Source organism: Vidua macroura, chromosome 4 (assembly GCF_024509145.1).
Source record: "Vidua macroura isolate BioBank_ID:100142 chromosome 4, ASM2450914v1, whole genome shotgun sequence".
NCBI lineage: Eukaryota > Metazoa > Chordata > Aves > Passeriformes > Viduidae > Vidua > Vidua macroura.
In genome coordinates this window covers 41,764,298-41,784,639 of record NC_071574.1, presented here as the reverse complement: position 1 = coordinate 41,784,639, position 20,342 = coordinate 41,764,298, and the positions used below count along the sequence as shown (strand labels likewise).

General features: G+C 42.6%; 1 protein-coding gene across 5 annotated transcripts in view; it reads left to right on the top strand.

Moving 5' to 3' along the window:
• Positions 1–976: 976 nt before the first annotated feature.
• Positions 977–20,342, top strand: part of IRF2 (interferon regulatory factor 2) — a 40,217-nt gene continuing 20,851 nt past the window's right edge. Inside the window, exons 1-4 of one of the 5 annotated variants that reach the window (XM_053975504.1) lie at positions 1,674–2,017; positions 2,098–2,145; positions 17,884–18,013; positions 18,941–19,048. In XM_053975504.1, the coding sequence (XP_053831479.1) occupies positions 18,962–19,048 (87 nt within the window). In that variant the 5' untranslated portion in view covers positions 1,674–2,017; positions 2,098–2,145; positions 17,884–18,013; positions 18,941–18,961. The other 4 variants (XM_053975501.1, XM_053975502.1, XM_053975503.1 and 1 more) reach the window with 4 other exon arrangements.

Below are 20,342 nucleotides of genomic sequence, written 5' to 3'. Positions count from 1 at the left end.
GAAATACATACACCTGTCTCCATATACCGCCTTTTGAAATTACTATATTTCATATCTCCTCCAGCCTCCAAGTGCTGTTTTCCTTTATCATTTATGGCTAGGGCTAGGAATGGCACATTGCAACCTCAATGGATTTTATTTACTGTAGTTTGAATCGGGATTATCAAAATCCTGTAGAAAGCTTTGGTTTCTACACTGACTCCACAACTAACGGCAGTTTGCAAAATCTGTTGAAATCCAAGAGCCCTCTCTTGAAGTAAGCCAGCCGCTTGAGCCTCGCTGGGTTCAAAGGATCTGATCTGTAATTATCTTCGTTGTGGAACTACGACATTGTACTTTTCCAAAGGCAACGACAGCTCTAGCATGCGCGTGTACCAGATCGAAACCAAGACTCCCACCTCAGCAGAGGGGCTAGAGACGCAAGGAGCGATTCAGTCCGTGCTGGTGGAACTGAGCGGCAGGGATTTTTCTCTCTGGTCTCCGGCAGAACCTGCTTTGAGCGCTGGGTTTGCGCGTCCCAGAACAGTGCTCCCTCGCCCCTCGCTCCCCGGGGCTGGCTCCAGCTCTCGGTGCAGCCCAGCGGGCCCAGCGCGTGTTGCGGGAGGCCGGGGATCAGCGGGAGCCGGTGCCGGGCGGGGGTCGGTGGCGGAGCCCCGCGCTGTGCCGTGCCCCCAGCGCTGTGCCGTGCTGTGCCGTGCCGTGCCCCAGCGCTGTGCCGTGCTGTGCCGTGCCGTGCCCCGGCGCTGTGCTGTGCTGTGCCGTGCCCCGGCGCGGCGGTGACGGGCGCAGCGCTTCCGCGCCCGCCGCCGCAGCCCTGCCCCCGCCGCCTGCGCGGCCGGCCCGGCCCGGCGGAGAGGCGGGGGGATTTCCAAGCGGCGGCGGCCTCGCCGCTTCCTCTCCTTGTTTTGCTTTCGATCTGGCCCTCTCTCCGCCCGGGCGGAGGCACTGAACTTTTAGTTTTGCTCCCGCGATTATTCAGCGCCTGTTTTCATTTCCATTTCGTGTCCCCTGGCAACGGCGGTAACCTTGAGGAATTATATAAGGGCCGCGAAAACGGGCCGGCAAGGTAATTTTGAATTGTTTTCTATATTTTTTTCTATTTATTCTTTTCTTCGTGTTTAATTTTCATTTTATTTTTCCGCATTGCTGCCGTTTCCGTATGCGGGGCAGCGGGGGCTCCCGGGCAGATGCGCATCGGTTTTAAAAACAAAAGGTCGGGCTACAGCGACCGGGGCCGAGCCCGATTCCGCGGCTACATTTGAGAAGGGGCGGGGGGGAAGGGAAGACGCGGCCGCGGCGGAGATGGAGCGGACGGGGGGTACCCGCCGCTTCCCGGGTGGGGAGGGAGCTCGGGCGCACAGACAAAGGCGGGGGCGTTGGGTCGGGAGGGCCGCGGTGCGGGCCGGGCCGCGCCGGGGGGCCCCCGCACTTGTTGCGGGGCTGGCGGCTGCGGTGGCTCCGATAAGGGAAGGGGGGCGGAGGGGCCGCGGGCGGGGGTCGGTGCGGCGGGGGGGGCGCTGCCCCCGCGGGGCCGGGGGCGGGGAGGGGCGTGGCCCGGCCCGCCTCGCGGAGGGCCCGTTACACAAGCGGCGGGGCGGGGCCGCCGCCCCCCGGCCCCAGCGCCGCCACCCGCCGGGACGGGGAGGGAGCGGGGGCCGGGGGCGCCCCGGGATCCCACCCTCGTGAGGGCACGGCGGCGGCGGTGCGGAGGGGGCAGATGCAGCGGGGCCGCGGCGGGCGGGGTCCGCGGGAGCGGCGGAAGGAGGAAGTGGCGCGGCCGCTCGGTTCCCTGCAGGAACGGCCTCCCGGGCGGGCACGGCCGCCTTTGCAGGCGCTGTGCTGCCCCACGCTAGCGAGCCGAGAGCCAAGCGCTGGACGTCAAACCGCAGAGGGAAGTTAGGAACAAGGATTTCCTTTGTGCGCAGTACGCGGGGTCAAATTTCTAGCGTCTTGCGATGGCTGGGATCGAATTTGCAAGTACCTGAAGGGTTGGATCCCTCGGCTCAGATTCCCAGAGGTACTTAGGCCTTTGACTCTTGTTTTGATTAGTGTGAACTCCTAAGCACCAGAGTCTGTGACTTAACCTTACTTCTTTAGACACAGAGCTCAGATAAAGGAATTCCGGAGTACAGAACTTTCCTTCCGGTAAGTGTACGGTTGTAATTTATAGCCCACCTTACCGTGCTAAGGTCCTGCAGACAGCATTCTCTTGAAGGTATGAGCAGCTGTAAAAGAAAACATCAGTTTCTGGAGATGAAATACAACATGTTTAAGTTTACAGTTATTTCATTTAAGTCTTAACAATCTTTGCAGAATGCCTGTTAGTACCATAAAAAGAGAGTTGAGTGGAGCAGCAACATTTAAATTCACCCTAACACAGAGACGTAGCAGAATTGACGTGTGATGCAGATGGTCTCAGTCTGAATTGCTGTCTTTCTTTGCAACCAGCCCCTTCAGATGCATCAGTGTCCTTCTTTGGCCCCTGTTGGTAACATGCTGCCAGGGAATTACTTCATGTGCCCGTTTTTGCTGGGAAACCATGATGAAAGTTGTGAGAGCTCCAACTCCTTAGGCACAGTATCACTTCATGTGCCACACTGCAGCTCTTCAGTGCGGTTCAGGCACAGCAAGGTGTCAGCCTGCTGAGCCCTGTGTTATCTCCCTGAGGCCGGGGGTCCCAGCAGGTTGGCAGATGCAGGTAGAGCAGTCAGTCACTATTATTGTTTGACACATATGTTAGCACTGCTACCCAGTTACTTGCTGATGACAGAAGTGACAGATTTTAGGAGATGTCAAGTCAGTCTCTAGAGAAGAGCTGTTCATCACAGGCCACACTGTGTGGAAATGGGTAGCCAAGAGGTATGAGAAGTAACATGCAGGTTATTAGGAAGAGGGGGTTAAAGGCCCCTTTCTCAACTGAGAAAAGGTCTTTCATGTGTGGGACCAAGTAGAGTTAGGGGCAGTTTTAATACAGAGTTGAGAAAATGATGAAGAAAAAATGGTGCTAAGATTCAAGACAAAATAATTTTTTTTAATAAATAGAGTTTACATTAGAAGAATAGGCTTTATGTAAATAAATTTGCAACCAGGCTATGTATGCCTTCAATGAAAAGATGTGCTTATATATATTAATATATGTTTGAAAACCAAACGGTGAGGAAAGGCTGATGGATAAGGATTGTAAAGTTTGCAGTGACACTCTCTCTCTTGAAGTGGTGCATCACCTTCATGGTGTTAAAATATCTCCATGATAGAATACTTGGAATATCAGAAGCTTTGTGGATGCATAGAGAGGACTGAGTAGCTTGCATGTGCATGATGTGGGAAACTTTTTGTTAAAGAGGAAATAACTGTTTGGGGAAGTAACAGAGCGTCCCATGTCTTGATGTTCTAGGCCTGTGTAGGAAGAGTAGAGAGATTAGGGCTTTATGACTGACTGCCCAGACTAGATGTTGACAATAACTGCCATATTTAAGGGAGTGTAGAGAAACTCCAAGAGTAGGAAATATGATTGTTAATGAGAGGCCTCAGTTGCCCCCATGAAGATTATGTCATGGCCCAACATGACATTTGCCCAGGTGCCAAAAACCCCTACTTTCTGGGCGTAGCTTGTACAAATACACTGGGGTAAACAACTCTGGACAAGGTACTGCCCAGCAAGAATTAAGTTCAGAATTTTGTATTCAAAATCCCAGCCAGTTCTGACTTGACACTGATCATAATGTTCTTAAACTCAATGTTGTTTCAGGAGCTGCAAAGACAAGAGTTGTTGTGGCAGTGTTTACTCTTCCAAAGTAGTTTTTTATATAGCGAGGAAAGAAATTAATCAAATGGTGAGAGGCAGCCAAAAGTGTAAAATAGTTGCAAGTGGCATGTAATTCTTCAAAGACACTAATAGTAAAGGCTCAAAGCAATTGTATGTCATCTGTCAAAAATACCAAAAAAGATGAGCAGGCTGACAAGCAAAGTAAAGCAACTCAGTACAAGTAAAAAGACCTCTTTCAAATGTTAAGCTTTTGTCTTCAAATGGGAAAGGTGGAAAAGAGCATTAAAAATGTGTCAAACACAATTAGGTAAGCCAAAGAGTCATGCTGCTAACGGCATGAGAACAATTAGAATATACTCTTTGAAGTGCATCAAACCCAGGAAGCTTGCTGATAAGTTATCCATGCGTAGAAGGAGTGCTCAAGGAAGATAAAGTCAGTGGAAGAGTGAAACAAATTCTCTGAGCCTTGCTTCACCAAGAAAGAGTTTAAGGAGATTCTTTTGCATAAGGTTTTCTATTTTTTTTAAGGAGTGAACATGTCGGAGAGTTTTCCAAAGTGAAGTGTCTGTAGGAGAGGGTATGAGAACAAACTGTTGGGAAGGATGAAGTAGAAGGCAGGTGATAATTGTTGCAGAAGGTGGTGATACTTGTTGCAGAGTTTTGAAACAACATAAATGGAAAGTTGCTGATATGTTGCCTCTTGTGTGTAACTCCTTGAGTAGGCTTGCTTTGGTGCTCCAGAAATGGGATGTAATAAATGACCTATCCCTTTTTCAGGGTTTCTGTGGAGATACAGAACTCGAGGATGGGCATTTTTGTTTGGTTGGTTGGTTGCCAAGGGTTAGTGAATGGGACTAATGAACATGGGTATAAATGTGAAACAGTGACAAAGACTAGGCCTGATTTTTGTTGCCAGGGCATTGAGTGTCATGACTCGTCCAGCGTTCTCTAAAGGTATTGCTGAGTTGCTGTCTGGTTGATGTAGTCCTTACTAAAGTAGGGCCAGTTTCAAAGTGGGATCAGTTTGCTTTGGGCTGTGTAGTCATGGCCAGTTTGCTCAGTGAAAAGAGGTTGTACCCCTCACCCCAAGTCTGGCCAGGGACTATGCCATTTAAGGGATGGAGGAAGGGATAGGTGGGAATGTGACAAGTTTGCTGGTTGTATTAACTCATTTGGAGCATGAAAATCCCAAAGGCTGAACCACAAACTCTGCAGAAAAATCTTATTTTGAAAGTGTGGATGTAAGTTTGCAGATGAAGTTCAGTACAGACCAATTTCAGTGTAATACGCATGGAAGGGATTGCAATCCTACTTTTCTGTACACAAAAAGGAAGCATGAACTGACTTTCTACTCAGGAAAAAAATCATACAACTTGTATAATCCAATGAAAAGTTAAGCTCTGTGCCAAGATGTGGCTAATAAAGGACAGGACAGATTAGGAATTATTAGGAAGGAGTTAAAAAAACAAATAGAAAGCACCATCATGCCACTACAAATCCATGTTGCTCCCCTCTTCTGATTCAGGAAGTAATGAAATTTGCTGAGCTACAGAGGAGGATGTCAAAGATGATGAAGTGTAGGAAGGAGCTTTTGTGAAAGAGTAAGTAACTTGGAAAAGAAGTGACTTGAGGGACCGTGGGGATATTCTTTAAAATCATTAGTGTCATGAAGAAAGTGAAGAGGCAAGATAAATGAGACTCAAATAAAACAATTGGGAGGCAACTTCAAAAAAACATGTTTTTCCTGCAATACGTAAATTGTGGTGCTCACAGCCACTGTGTGTATGTCAGGAATTTACTCGGGTTCACGAGTGATTAGTTAGTCTTTTGGAGAGAAACTTGCTGTGCAACTTAGCAGTCACGACAGTTCAGTATCAAATTTTGGGCACTGACTGCTGACAGAGAATTACTGCAGATGTTGATCAAGAATCATTGCTGAAAGCTGCTAGTAGAAATTTCCACTGAGAAGCATAAGCTACAGTCCATTTGCAGATAACAGAGAGAAGCAAAACCGCATATTGCCCTTTGTTATGTGAAACTTGTAGCATAAGATTTTATCAAACTTCCAGGAAAAAAATAGCCTATGATGATCCTGTTTAATTTGGGCTTGCTACCCCAGCACTTGTTAACCTGACACCAGTTACAGTCAGGTTAAGTATATCCTGCATGCATTTAACATTGCATCGGAGCGGTACCCCTGCAATATTCCTCCGACATTTGCAGGATCAGAACCTCAGCTTGTGTTTTGTGTATCATATATTAAAAATCATGGTCCGTTTCTAGGTAAAGATACAAAACTAATCACGTGTTACTCTTGCTTATCTCTGTGTCTCATTTGTAAAGATTGCTCTTTTGAAACCTGATTCTTCAAAGGCCTGCAATGATTGTGATATTGAGGGCATAAACCATGAGGCAGTATTTACAGAAGTTTTATTGTAGCTAGTGCTGCTACACACTGTGATTAGTGCAAAACATTTTCTGGTTTGTCCTTTGAGTTCTCAAGTGCAAAACAAAACGATAAGCAAGCTTAAAAGATTCCGGATACAATGAAGGAGAGGAACAGATTTGTTAAGTTGCATATTCCTCATGTATGAATAGCATTATGAAAAATATTATTTGGTTTAATTAAATAAGTTCCTCTTGGGTTTTTTTTGTTTTGTTTTGGTGTGGTTTCATTTTTTAAAATAAATTTTATTGGAATGTATGAAGGTTCTTTGTATTGACTATGAGTAAACTCTTGTGTTAAGATTAAAATAGCCATTAAAAAAAACTGAAATAAACAATTAACAGTTAGTGGAATGGAATCCATAATAATAGATTAATGTCAGCCTATGTGTATGTAAATATATATAGACAGATGTATGTATCTATGTATCTACATATATATAAATACTTAAAATTAAGATATTTTGTATATAGCATAAATAATACATTGTACAGCACATACTTCTTATTGATAAACTGTGAAAAGGTTTTAAAACTTGCTCTTCAAGTTAGTGCTGGATATGTTTGCAACTTCTTGGAAGCTCATGTAAAATTTCTGGGTTTTTGAATGACCTAGAGAAGAAAGAAAGAAGTGGTAAGCAGTACAGTAATGATTGATTTCTTAATTTGTAATATATTGCAAGCCCAGTTTTCTGTATGCCAGAAATCTTCTGACCCCTTTGTTTGCTTGGGAGCAGATTGCATTAAATCAAGTACAGCAGTCTTCAGGACAACATTTTATCTTGTTGCAGCTTGGACACACATCCAGGAGCAAATCTGCCTGCATGTGGCATACTGTTTCACCCCAGGTGCAGAATTTAAATTTTAACTCTTAATTAATTTAACATGCAATTGTTGATATATAGGTTGCTATCTTTCAAGATAAGCTTGGAAGTAATAATTTTCATATTGCTGTCTATTAAAGAGTAGGGCAGATTGCCGTTTGATGGTTTTTCAGCTAACTTAGACAGGCTTGGTTTGTAGCTTCCAGCATATTTCTGGTGTTAGGAATGGCATTAAAGTGTGTCAAAACTGGTTAAATTTGTCCTTTGTTCTGAACTGCACGTGACAGTGGATGTTGTCCAACCATTTCCCTTTTGCTGTAAAATTATTTTAAGTACTTTTAAAAGACTTAGATACTTTAGAGTAATACAGCATAAAAGAAGGAAGGGTTGCTTACACATTTGGTTTTGTAAAGTGTGATCTGTGGTTAAGTTCTGGGTTTTTTTATATATATGGAGGGATATATGTGACTTGAAGAGCCCTGATAAGTGCACAGAAGACAAAGCCTGTACTGTAATATTTCTGTTGATATTGTATATTGCTTGACAGCAAGCCTCCCAGGCAAGCCTCTTACAGCTTTATCTAAGCAAGATACTGCCTTTGTTGTTAAATAAATTAAGGTAGCAATAAATTTAGCTCTTTATGTGCATTTCATGCATATATGTGTAACACATTTGGTGCGTGATGTGGGCTTTTGTGTATTTGGTGTACTGGCTGCTCTTTAAAGGTGTTTTGTTGAATCCTTTATTTAGAACTTTATATGCAACTGAGACGTGAATCAAGTGGAGACTAGTGAAGTATTGAATTTAATTGGATAAGGCATATAAATCTGTAAAATCAAAACTAAACAGCTCCACCCCAAAACACTTTCTAAAATTGCGACAGCATCTTAAAAAGTTTATCTAAATAAAAATAATTCTGCAATAGGAAAATGGGCAGGATAGGAGAGTAATGTTTTTAAATTACTGTCAGCTTGCCTGCAGCATTTGAGTTCCCAACAGTGTTACATGAAAAAGATGAAAGCAAAACTTGAGGATAAAATTGAAACCAAATATAAACAAAAGTGAAACCAGCTCCGTTGGTTTTCATTTCCCAATTGGCAAAAATGAAATAAGCACCGAGGAAAGAAGCATGAGAGGTTGAAAAATTAATTCAGTTTTACCATTTATTTAATGTGTTGTCTAAATTAGACTGTTGCATGGCAGTACTCCCTTAGCAAACTATACAATAGAGGGTAGGGGCTGCACTCCTGGTTTATCCAGGTGCCACTTTTCACAGCCAGAGGTCTGGGCAAAAGCCCTGCAATATGGGAAGTGGCATCTTCTTCAGTCACAGAAGGGATGTTTTGAAATGCTGTGGCAAACACGTACACTGAGTACAGTGGAAGTTATGACACCCAGGATGATGAAAGGGAGTCAGTAATTCAGCTGGCCAGAGCGCTTGAGTTTTAGTCATGTTGAGATTTGAGTTTGCTAATAGAATAGGGTATAAAATACATGGTTGGCTTGTTTTTTGTGGGTTTTTGTTTTTTTTTTTTTTTTTTTGCATTCCACCTTTGGGGTCATCCACTTAGATGGGGGCAGATCAACGGTAACCAAAAGATGTAATCCAGTATCAGCTTTGCTGATGGCATGAAGTGACTGAATGGTTTCACTTCATTTCCACACATCAGTCAGCATCTAGAAGAATGTACTTTGTGACGTTGAGAACTACCTGGTGAATTAGTCAAAAGATGGACAAACATTGGACGGCTGTGTAATCTCAAATACATTCATTTGAGATTTCATTTCTCCTTCTTCTATTTAGATTTGAGATTTCATTTGTTCTTCTATTTAGAGATGCATGCTTCTGGGCTGTATTGAAAAAAAGGTTGGGTGTTGACAAGAAGCTTGAACAATCTCTGCTCTGCTAAAGCTGTGCTGGGGTGAAATGAAAAACTTTAATTCCAGAGGTCCATTTCTCACACATTTGAACACATTGCATTCAAGCATATAAAAAGTAAAATTTTTAGATGCCAGAACAGTTCTGAGATTTGAGATTGATGAGAGAATCCAAAGAAGTCTAACTTTGTTAAGTTTAATAATATTTATGCAGCTTAGATGAGAAATGTGGATGAGTTAAGTTGTCTCACTCTAGCTCAGTAGTATTTTAGGAAATTTCTGAGATAGAAATAGCTGCTGCAGATCACAAAGTGAGGCTAATTGCTGTTGGTCTGTGATCAACACAAAAGCTTTAAATTAAAAGTACATTTTGTAACCAATCCTATTAACTATTCATATCCTGTATGTCCTGTGGCATAGGAAAGAGTAGAGTAGCATTTCTAGAAAAGGAGCATTAGATCATATCATTTCAACAAGCATAAGTACAAGCATTTAATACTTAGTACACTTTGTGGGTGTACAAGAGAAAAATATTTCTTTCTTAAATTCTCCAGTGTCAAGCAATATCTCTGTAATAACTAATTTAATTTATTTTTTGTGCTCAACACATCTGTGTCTTTCATGGTGCTATTTTTGTAACTGTAAATAAGTTCATGTGACAGACATGTTTCCAGCTCACAGTGGGTGATTCAGAGGATCCCAACCCCCAAGTCTGTGCCTACCACGATCTGTCTGTAAAGAAAGTGTCAAAGTAATCATAAGAATGTTTTTTACAAATCTGAAATAGTGTATACTTTTCTTGAATACCTTTTCTTAGAAGTAAAGGAGAAATTCCTTTGCTGAAAGGGCTGCTTTTGCTTCTCTCCATGAGAAGCAAAAATAGAGGTAGTGAGAGGTAGTTTATGTCTTTTGCTGCTGGATCTGAGTGCTGTGCTAACAATTAGAACTTTAGGTAGCAAAGGTGTAGTTGTGGGTTAGCTATTAACTTCAGTGGTAGAAACTGCCCTTGCCCAGACAATAAAATGAAAGCTTTAAGCAAATATTAAATCACACTTTAGTGTAGTGAGCAAATAGTTCTTGCTGTGTGTTGCAGAACAGTATGTTATACAAACAAAGGTAGCTGTGGGAAACAAGCCCAATCCAAGCAAGGTGGATTATATCAGATGCAGGTCATGGCCAGTGAATGTGAAAACTCTTCCTTGAACACATTTCTCAGTATTTGCTATCTGGAATAATTTTTTCTGCATCCTTGAGTGCCTCTAAAATGTCATTGACTTGCAATCCTGTCTGAGCCTCACAAGCCATCATCATTGTGAGAACAATGAGCTTAAGCACTTTTCTTTTACAATGGCTCTTTTCTAATGTATAGCACCCTATAAAGCACTCCCCCTGTACTTAGGCAAAGGAATGTTAGGCAGGACACTGAGATAAAGACTGCCCAGGCTCTAAAAGGTACTCTCACAGTTTAAGATTCCGATATTGCTGGTATGTTCATGCGTAATTTCCCACTGCTTTCAGAGGGATCCATGTAGTAAAAGTGCTTGTTAAAAGTTTTAGGGATGTCTCCTGTAAACCTAGTCATGGAGCTCATGAGAATGCTGTTGAGTTGCATCAGTGAAGTGATTGTTTATAATTTTTTTGAGCTTTAATAGCCTTCTAGTTTTCACCTTGCCAGAAAATTCTTTATGAATCAGGTGTCAAATGCTGAGTTTTCCTGACAGCTTTAAAGAACACACAGAGTTTGGCTTCCATGGATTCCAAATGACAGCTAGCAGCAGCAGCAATTACATGTGGGGTATTCAGCAGTGGATTCACATGTGAGTGCTTAATTCTAGAATAAAATTGATTATTTCGAGGTTAACTGCTCCCCAGTGCAAGGAATTAATTACTCCCTGACAACCATGAGAACAACTCTCTTCTTGTAAACAAGCCCCTCCCAAACTTGTCTGAGTGAAGTACGGAAAAGTCACCACCTCTCTTTTAGGCAGCATTTGAGAGAAAAATATTTAGAAATTCCAGATACTGAGGACAAATTGTGGTCGGTAATCAGACGTAACACGAAGCTTAAGAAGAAAACAAATCAGATATTGGACTGATTATAAGTAATCAATTTATGACTGCTTTTGAGACTCCTGGAGGAGGTGGCAAGGGGTAGTGTCTCTTGTGTGTCAAGATATGTTGTCATCCTGATGCCACCAGAATCTGGCATCTCCCATCTTCACTCCCTGCAAGACTTGAGAAAAAAATAAAAGAAACCCCTAGGAAACAAAGTATTCTTTTAAAGCTGAAGCTAAAGCAATTATTTTGGATTGTCACCAGACTAGCAGACATCGATGCATGTGCAGATGAGCATTGTGGCAAGGATGCTGTGGAGATGATCTTTAGCAATATGTTAAAAGCCTGGCCCAAGTTCCCAGTTGATGTAGGTTGCTGCAATGCCAGAGAAGTGGATGTTCTCGGCCACAGACGTTGTGTTCTTCAAGTGTGATAGTGTTCAACACAGGAGCCACCACAAGGGAAATTTCGTTGTGGGTATTGAGAAGCTGAAGCCTTGCTTCATTATGGCTAAGTCCAGAAGCAAAAAAAGAACAACCTTCTGGCTTTATTGTATTAAAATAAGATGGATTTTCTTCAGTGAACTTCTAGTCTACAAATCCAAGGGCTAACCTTAATGAGGCCTGAGATCACTGCAAAATAACACCTCATGTCTTTGCTGCTGAGGGAGAATAAGTTCTATATGGAAACCAAAGGAAAGAGTCTGTTTTGATGTGTAACGTCTGAATCCCAGCCAGGGCATGTTAACACCCTTTGGGTGGAACAGAAATACTATAGGGCTGATGAAACACACTCCATATACAGTATGAGTTCTCACAGAACTGTTTCCTGGGCGTGTTTAACATGCAGTGTGTAATGCTGATTTCAGTACATGTTTAAGTTACTTTTGCATTTGTTTTCTTTGGTTTTTGTTTTGTTTTGTTTTCAGGGAAAGTCAGGTTGGTTGTTTTTTGCCCTCTGTTGCTTGAGGATAAAAGGGCTTTTCTTCATTCTGCTTTGTGTATCGTTCTTGGGTACAGCAGCAGGAGAGGAGCACATGCTGAATACTTCCCTCCTCCTCCATCTGCCTTGCAATGTGGTGGGCACAACCTGGACACTGCATTGCAGGGCCTTGGAAGGTTAGGTAGCTGTTGCTAGCATGAATTTGTCATGCAGCAGCTTGATTTCCCACGTTTTTCACCCCACAAAGCTTTCCCCTTAGCAGCCATAGTCCTATTGTAGCCCTGCCACATTTCGTTTGAGAACCTAGGGAAGCAGGTGAAGTATTGCCTGGTGGTTAACTGTAGAGGTTCTTCTTAATGGCCAGGCCATGCCTTGCACCACTTACACCTGTGCTCTCCCATCCTGCCTGCTCTCCAGTTCTTGACTGTCTGGCATTTCTTGATGAAGTTGCCTCCTTCCTGCAGGCACTGGAGTAAGTAAGGTGCCACCTTTCCTGGCTGCAGTGAACTCTTTCTTGGTGAAGGACAGGAAGGACATAGTCTTTTCTGCTGCCGCCGAAACATTGGGAAAGAGCAGGAAAGATATTGCTGTTGCTACAGTGTGGATCAAAGTGTTACAGCCAACACAGGAGCTGGGTCTGTGGAGCAGACTGGCCATGGTGAATAGTCTAAAGGAGCTCACAGTAAGAGGTGCTTAGTTAGAAACAAATCTGCCAGTGATGTCTGCCTCATCCCTCCCTGTTCAACAGGGCGTCACTGACTGAATAATGGTAAGGAAAAGGAGGCACCACTGCATGCAATTAAAAGACCAGAGAGCATAAGTTTTGTTTTCTAACTAGCTATGAGTCCAGAAAGTCCATTACTGGTTTTTATGGGTTTTCTTGCTTCGTATCTAAGTGAGGATTTCACTTTGAATCTGTAACCCTTGTACCTCTAAAAATGGCAATGCCCACTTTTCCTCATTTACTACTCTTTAATGAAGTGTTTTGCTGTTGGTTCCAAAAAAAGATATGGATATTTGCATAATTTGGGATTATCAGAAAGAAGGCATGTTCTGCAGCACCTGTGGTAAGATCCTCCTCCACCTCATGGCAGATAGGAAAGGTACCAGGCAGAGGTCTTGTCTCCCCACACACTGCGGGCAGGGGGAATTCAGGTGTCCACAGCCAAAGCAACTGAGTAAAGTGCACTTCTGTTTTCCTTTCAGTGTCAGTCTCACATTTCTGAAGTATTTCTGGGCAGATGAGTCTAACAGGTTTTTTTTACCTGAGAGAAGGTTCTATCCCTCTGATGAGTTTGACTTCTAAGCAGGGCTTTTCTCAGAGTACAGATGGTGAAATCTTTGGAAGTGGTATTCACAGCAGAATAGCTGAAAAAGGTGGTCATACTGCAAAATCCTATATGAAGGCAGAGTTCAGTCTGTGACTAAAGAGCAGAATTCTGCTCCAAGTACTGTTATTTAAAAAAAGATCATGTTTCCATGTATGCAGGAACAGTCTTGGCACAGACACAAATACAGAACCCAGTTCTCTGAATCCTAAATTTAGCATATGGTCTCATTTCAGCATATCTCTTTGGTCACATGGGATGATTGATGCTTTTCTTAACTGCATCAGCCTTAGTAAACAAAGGGAATAGTTTAAAAGTTTATCAGCAAAGCACAAGTAAAGATAACTTCTCTAAAAAATAATATTGCCTGTTCTGTGTTTGCAGAGAAAAAATAAATTGATACCATGCAATATTCTGCACATATCCTCTGAGGAACAGATGTTTTTCCACAGCTTTGAGCAAAGGCTGTGACCTACTTCGCAAATGTGCCTCCAAGATCCTATCCCACCTTAACTTTTCACAACCATTAGTAATATTTCCATATACTGGTAAATCTTTTAACTTTTGTGATAGGGAAAGAAGAACTGCTTTTCCAGAGGTTTTTTGTGGGGTTTTTTGTTGGGTTTTTTTGGGTTTTTTTTTGGTTTTTTTTTGTTTTTTTTTGTTTGTTTGTTTGTTTTTTGTTTTTTGGTTTTTTTTTTTTTTAGTTTTTTTTGTTTGTTTTTTTTTTGTTTTGTTTTGTTTTTGTTTTGTTTTGTTTTGTTTGTTTTTTCTTTTGTTCCATAGGAATATACTTTTAAGAAAGTACCCACAGACACAGAGTAGCTTGTATTTTTGGGATAACCTTTGTGCCTTTTCAGTTATCCAGATGCTGCCAGAGTGAAACTGAAGGAAAGAGAACATTGTGTACTGCTCAGAATGCCTGCCATGCCATTGCTTTCACTTTCTGTCTACAGCTGCTGTAATTCTAGTGAAGAGCTCTTCATTCTCAAAGGTTGCACTTTCTGTATGGCAGGAGTGTTATCTCTGTGAAGGAAAAAACAAGTCAGACTTACTAGAATGTTCTTGCGGCGAGTAGGGAGGGACTACAAGCCCTTTATCAATCATTATGGAGTGAAAATATGTGTATATGCATATTGCAACCAGTTTGTACCTTGTTGGGGAGTAGCCTTCACCATGTTCTTGAAGTTCCTCATTGCAAAAAATAGGCTGAACTGACCACAGGACTAGCATGAACAGTGCAGTAATTAAAGCTTCGAAGAAGATCAAAATAATCCCTCCATAAACTGTGGTGGCAGCCAATCCATGGGCCATGATTCTTGTGTGGGAATGGCTTTTCACAGGCTCCCAGTGGCCTCCCCCTCTATGCAAATCCCAGTGAGCTGGGGCTGATGTCTTGCCCACCTGCCGTTGGTTTGGGAATAATTTTATTGATGTCTTCATGTCCATCGATATGTTTAAGCACCCACCTCTGAAACAGGAAATGCCCCTGACTGTGGTCCCCTCTAATATTAAGACAGGTGGTAAAAATAGAGCAAGAAAAGGGAAATTATATTCTTGGAGCTACCAGTCTTAATACATTTGTAGGAGGCATGATTAAAAATAGTGATTTTTGAAGACTGGCTGTCTTACTAAGAATGCCTTACTAAGAATCATAGAGTGATATCCTAGCAGGTAGTCCTACTTACAGTGTCTAAATGAGCTCCTCTTTTCAGATAGGGCGGAAAAATGCTTTCTGAGGTCCCATCTGCAGTTGACTGTGTTTCTTGGTGATTAGTCTTCCTTTCCTCCACCATGAGAAACCAGAAGAAAAAACAAACAGGAATTATTTTCAACATAATGCCAGAAAGACTTCAGCTTTGGGTCTCTGGGAATATTAATCATTTTCCTGTGAAGCCTGCTAAGTTCCTGGACTTCTTCAGAAAGCTGACTATGCGAAGAGTAGTGTTAGCATGCAGCAAAGCTGGGATGGGACTGTAGAGCGATGGAGTACAAGGTGCTTCTTTGCCACCGGTGGAGCTGGTGCTGCTCCTTCCCTCTGCTCCTTCCTTCCTCCCAGCTGGTTCTGTTCCTCTCCCTGGCTCCATCCATGGTCTCTGCAGTGTGGAGGAAGATGGTGTCAAGTGACACAAGGAAGGCATTAAGCCATTTTTCTCCTGATTAACCAGAGTGTGAAGGTTCAGGCAGTCAAAAGTAACCAGGCTTCTGGAGAGGTTTCCTTAGGCCAGCAGATGGGTACCCACAGCTCAGGAGATCATGGTAGCAGTGAAGCCAGTGGGACCTGGATGTGTTGGCAGCTCTGAAAATACTGTTAGACGTGCACTTGCCCCGGGTACAAAAAATACCAACAGCTGTATGTAGCGTCTTCTAGGTGCGAATGTGCAGGGGAAGTGCAACATTGAAGCTGATCAGGAGTGGGAGATAAGTGGGTAAGTGCTTCTAGTTTTACAGTCACCTCCAGATTATAAATGTTGATGTTTTGTTGTCCTTAAAAGGATTGACTGTTCCTGCTTTTTTTCTTTCAGCTGGGTAAACACTGAAGAAAGGCTGGCAAGAAACTTGGCATACCTGTTGTTTTATAGGGCTCATCTTAGTTTCTGATTTCGTAGGTTTGTTTTATAATTGATATATTCAGATGGGTGGTGAAGCTGGCGTGGTATTAGGCAATGGCCCCTGAAACTTGAAATAGGCATGCGTTTGCTGCCTATTTTGGAGCATTTCAAATGTCTTTACAAACTGGAATGACTCTTAAAGTCAGGTGATTTAATCTGATTTTAATCACTGATGGATGGACTCCAGGTCCTCCCACCTGGAGCCAGTGGAATAAGGCTTCAAATTCCATTTATGGACAGACAGGAGCTACTTTTAAGGCACTGCAGATGCTGATGTTTCTTTCTGTACAAATTAATCATGCATTTGACAGCTCTGGATGGAGATACTGCACCTTCATTTCTCACAGGCAATTACTCAGTAGAGTTGACTTGGTATTTTCATCAAAAGGGTGTTGTTGACATGCAACTGACAAAAACCCTGTTACATTTTAGCGCCATTGTAGTCATTGCTGTCCTGAGGCAGACAGGTCTGGGAATGTCTTCTGAAGACATCCAGTTTTATTTTAGAGCAGCATGTGCTCTAAAAGGAGCATGTGGTGGGGGTTTTGTTTTGATGAGCAGAAGCACGGCTGTGCTTCCTCCTTTGTGAAGGACATAACTCCAGAAGATTATCACTGTTCCCTCCAGCTGAACATCATTGTAGGATTATTTGTACCTGGGTTTGAATTTACTTTATGCTGAATAGGTCTTGGGAGTCACTCCTCTCTTCTCACAAGCCAAACTTTTCTCCTGATTACCTTGGATTAATTTGTCTTGGTGTGGGTAATGGATGGAAAGGTGTGTGCTGACAGCTGCAGTTGCTAATCCCAGAGGAATCCCAGCATGCCAAAAAGGAGATGAGCACCTCTCCACAGCATCTAAAGGGGAGCAGCTGGGGAAGCCCCCAGGAATGTGGGAGGGAAAAGACAGGTTGGCTCAACTCTGCCATGTTGGGCAAGACTGGCTTCCTCGTATTAGCGATTGTTGGCAGCTTTCTTGCTTCCTGAGATGTATTGCTTTTGTACAAAGGCAGCTTCTGTTTCCTCCATGTTGCCTGTCCCAAGTGTGCAACATGCTGCTACTTTCAAGATGACTTTTTTGCCTTCTGTCTAAGTTGTTCATTCAGATGGGTTTGAAATTTGTCTTAGAGGCTCATTACCCAGAAGATGAGTCCAACTGCTAAATGGGATCACTCATATTGAGTATTGAACCTAATGCACAGTGTTTCCAGGAATTTACTCAAAGTGCATGCATACTTAAAGATTCCTTACAAAGAAATGCATCTGTTGCAGATAATTGTTTCTTTCTTGTCAGACAAATAAAAATTTGCTCATGTTTTTAGTACATTTCCATTTGCATTTTTCAGCTTTGACTCAGACTGTAGTAGGGGAAGATGGTAGAGATCTCCTGTACACATTCTGCAACCTGGATGAGGATTGTTGGTGCCAAGGGGAGGGGGGTGCAGCAGCATAACTGCATTGCTTGCCACCAACCTGGGGATGAAAAAGTTGAACCCACATTACCCTTACCCAGAAAACAGCTTCCCTCTTACACAGAGAAGGGATATGCACAAGGGCTTGTCTGCTGTTGGATTCTTGGGGTTGGCTGTTTTTTCATATCTGAAGTGAACCTGAAAGGGAGCTGAGCAGTTGCAACCGTTTTCTGAGCTATTTTAGAAATTTGTAGTTTACTGCAAGAGGCTGCAGCTGAAGCACAAGTGACCAGCTCCGTGCAGTAGTAAACAAAATACTAATATGTTTGCTAAGAGATTAGTGTGAGCATGGCTGCTGGTAAATTGTCTGAACACATCAAAGAACCTTATTGTTACATTCAGATTTTAATTCCTTATTAGTTTCAAGGAAATACATGTCCTCAGAGCAATGAGAGGAAACTTTGAACGTTTTTCTTCCTCTTGTGCTGGGTGTGGGCTTGATACTGCCTAATTGTTAGTCTGTCCCATGCCTGTACTCCCATAGGAAGCGAGAACAAACCCATTTACAGTTGTGCCATTGCTGTGTGCTTTCAAATTTTTCTTTCTCTTTTTTATTTTTAAGATCAAAGGTGACAAGGATAGTGGAGCAGAGAAGTTAAGAATGATGCAGAGAACACAGATGTGAAGAGCAAAAGAGAGAGGAAGGAGCTGAGCCCGGTGCAGAGGGGGCAAGGAGAAGCAGCAGCCTAAATGCAAGTACTTGAATGTGGAAATGATGGGTTCCAGGGTGCTTAACAGACATTTAATGTGGTGCTTTAATCTGCCTCTAATGCCAGTTGGTTAATATTTTTAAAATTTTCTGCCTCAGGTTCAAGACTTTGGACTCTTATGTCAATAATTTACAGCTCTAAACAGGGAAGTGGCATTGAGGTCATGTGTGCATGTGTGAGAGAGAGAGAAAAAGAAGTCAGTTTGAGTCTTAACTGGATAATAAAAGGTGGCGTAGTGTAGTGTAGGGGTGTGTGAAGCACTCACTTCATAGCTGAACAGCACTGAAATGTAAAATAGCAGCTAAAAAATCAGTGAGTGGATTGATCAGAGAAAGCTGGAGGGAGGGGGTGAAACTACTCAGCCAGAATCAAAGTGCTCTGCTAAATTGCTGTGATGTAAAATGTACTTTTATTAATTCTAGTCAAGTTCATGGGACTGAAACTGCCATTTCAAAGCCCTTTTGTTAGCAGAAGCATCATTTTAGCTAGTACAATGATGCCTCCTGCATGTGATATTTTTTATTATATTTTTTTTTTCTTGGCAAAAAAAGGTCTTCTGCAAATGCAGGTATGTGGACCAAAAAGAGGTGTCTCCAAGAGTGTAAGTGTTTTTCTTTGTGTCTTCTGGTATCCCACCTGTATCAGCAGACAAACTTTTGCTGATATCCTATGTCATCTTCAGATGAAGGTATTCCTAATACAAGTGTACCAGAAGAATATTTTCTGCCATAATGAAGACTTTATCATCTCAGTTGCTTTTAGGGGAGGTTCGCACACAGATCTAAAATAATGTTTATATTTACAATTGTTCAGCCTGCAAAGCTTTAATAAGTGTACTGTGCAGAGGTGGAGGAGCTGCCTGGGAGTTCTGCCTGGCAAACAAGTAACCTTGTCCCTTGTTCCCTGCAGCTCCTTCCCAGGTGGGTGACAATGCCTGTCGAAAGGATGCGGATGCGGCCCTGGCTGGAAGAACAAATCAACTCTAACAGAATACCGGGGCTGAAATGGCTAAATAAGGTAAGGGGGGATGTGCATGCATGTGCTGAAGGGGAGCTTGATAGCAGTGGCTGAGGTCTGCATAGGTAAATCAGCTCATTCCTGGTTTTCAAAGGGGTGACAAGGAGGAAGGGCAAAGCTGAATTCTTCCTGCTGAACCTGTTCCTCCAGTCTTGCCTGCCAGATCTGAATCGTCCTGCTTTGGCCTGGTAGATCTGTGGCTCATTTAAAAGCATTTTCCAACTCTTTGTTGTTGAAGTGAGTGTTTTTGAAGACTCTACTTGGACTTTTTTTTTTTAACCTGGGAGCACATTGTTCAACAAGTAGCATCAGAGGCATGTGTTCAAAATACTCTCCTGAGGAGGAAGACTATGTTCTGTGTTAGACTGAGTTGAAGCAACAATCTGCTGTTTCAGACTTGTGTGACTTCTCTGACACTTCTCAGCTCGGGAGAAAATAGGGTGACTTTTCCCCTGCCAGACTCAAACCTAATATCCCTGGTCCTGAGCTCTTACTAAGTGCTCAAGACACTTTGAGAGCACAATCGTGAGCTTAAAAATGTCAGTGCCCAATTTGAATTTATTTTGTTTGATTGAGTAAAATCTAGGAGTGTATTTGAGACTTTGAATAGTAATGAATTGTGGAAATGTTGCATGCTTTCTGCACTATGCAGGAGAGTAATTCACCACACTGAAAAGCATGAAGCTGTTTTTGCTACAGAGGCTACTTTATTATCAGAATGGGTGGAAATACACAAAATCAGGGGCAGGAACATAGGAACTGCCTGTCTGGTTAAGTCACTAAGCCAAATAGTCTGGTATCCTCCCTATAGCAGTAGTAGTTGTGGTACTCAGGTACTCATTTTTAGAGTTGAGGAATGGCAATTGAAATAACTACCTTTTCTTTCAGCTTTCAAAGCTAGAAATGCTCATGACTATGAAATTATCAGGAGCACTTTAAATTTCATCTGTGAACCTTGTTTCTCAGTAACTTCCTGCATCAGTGACTCTCATGCTGTGGCTGGTAAATAAATATTGCTTTATCCATTCCCTAGTTAGCTGCACTGTGAATTTGAGTAGGTCCTTGTTCTTGCATAATGGGGTCACAGCTGAAGAGGAGACCGGTTTTTACTGTTGGCTTTGTAATTTGAGTCCCATGTTCAGGTCTTTCTGGTTGAATATCTCTATTTTGGTGTTAGGTTTCCTACTGACACTGTATTTGCTGTCCTTTGCTGGGCATTCCTGCCTAATCCTGAAAAAAAATTGTCTGCGTTGAGGTTTATTAAACTCTGATTCCCCACTTCTACCCTCTGGTT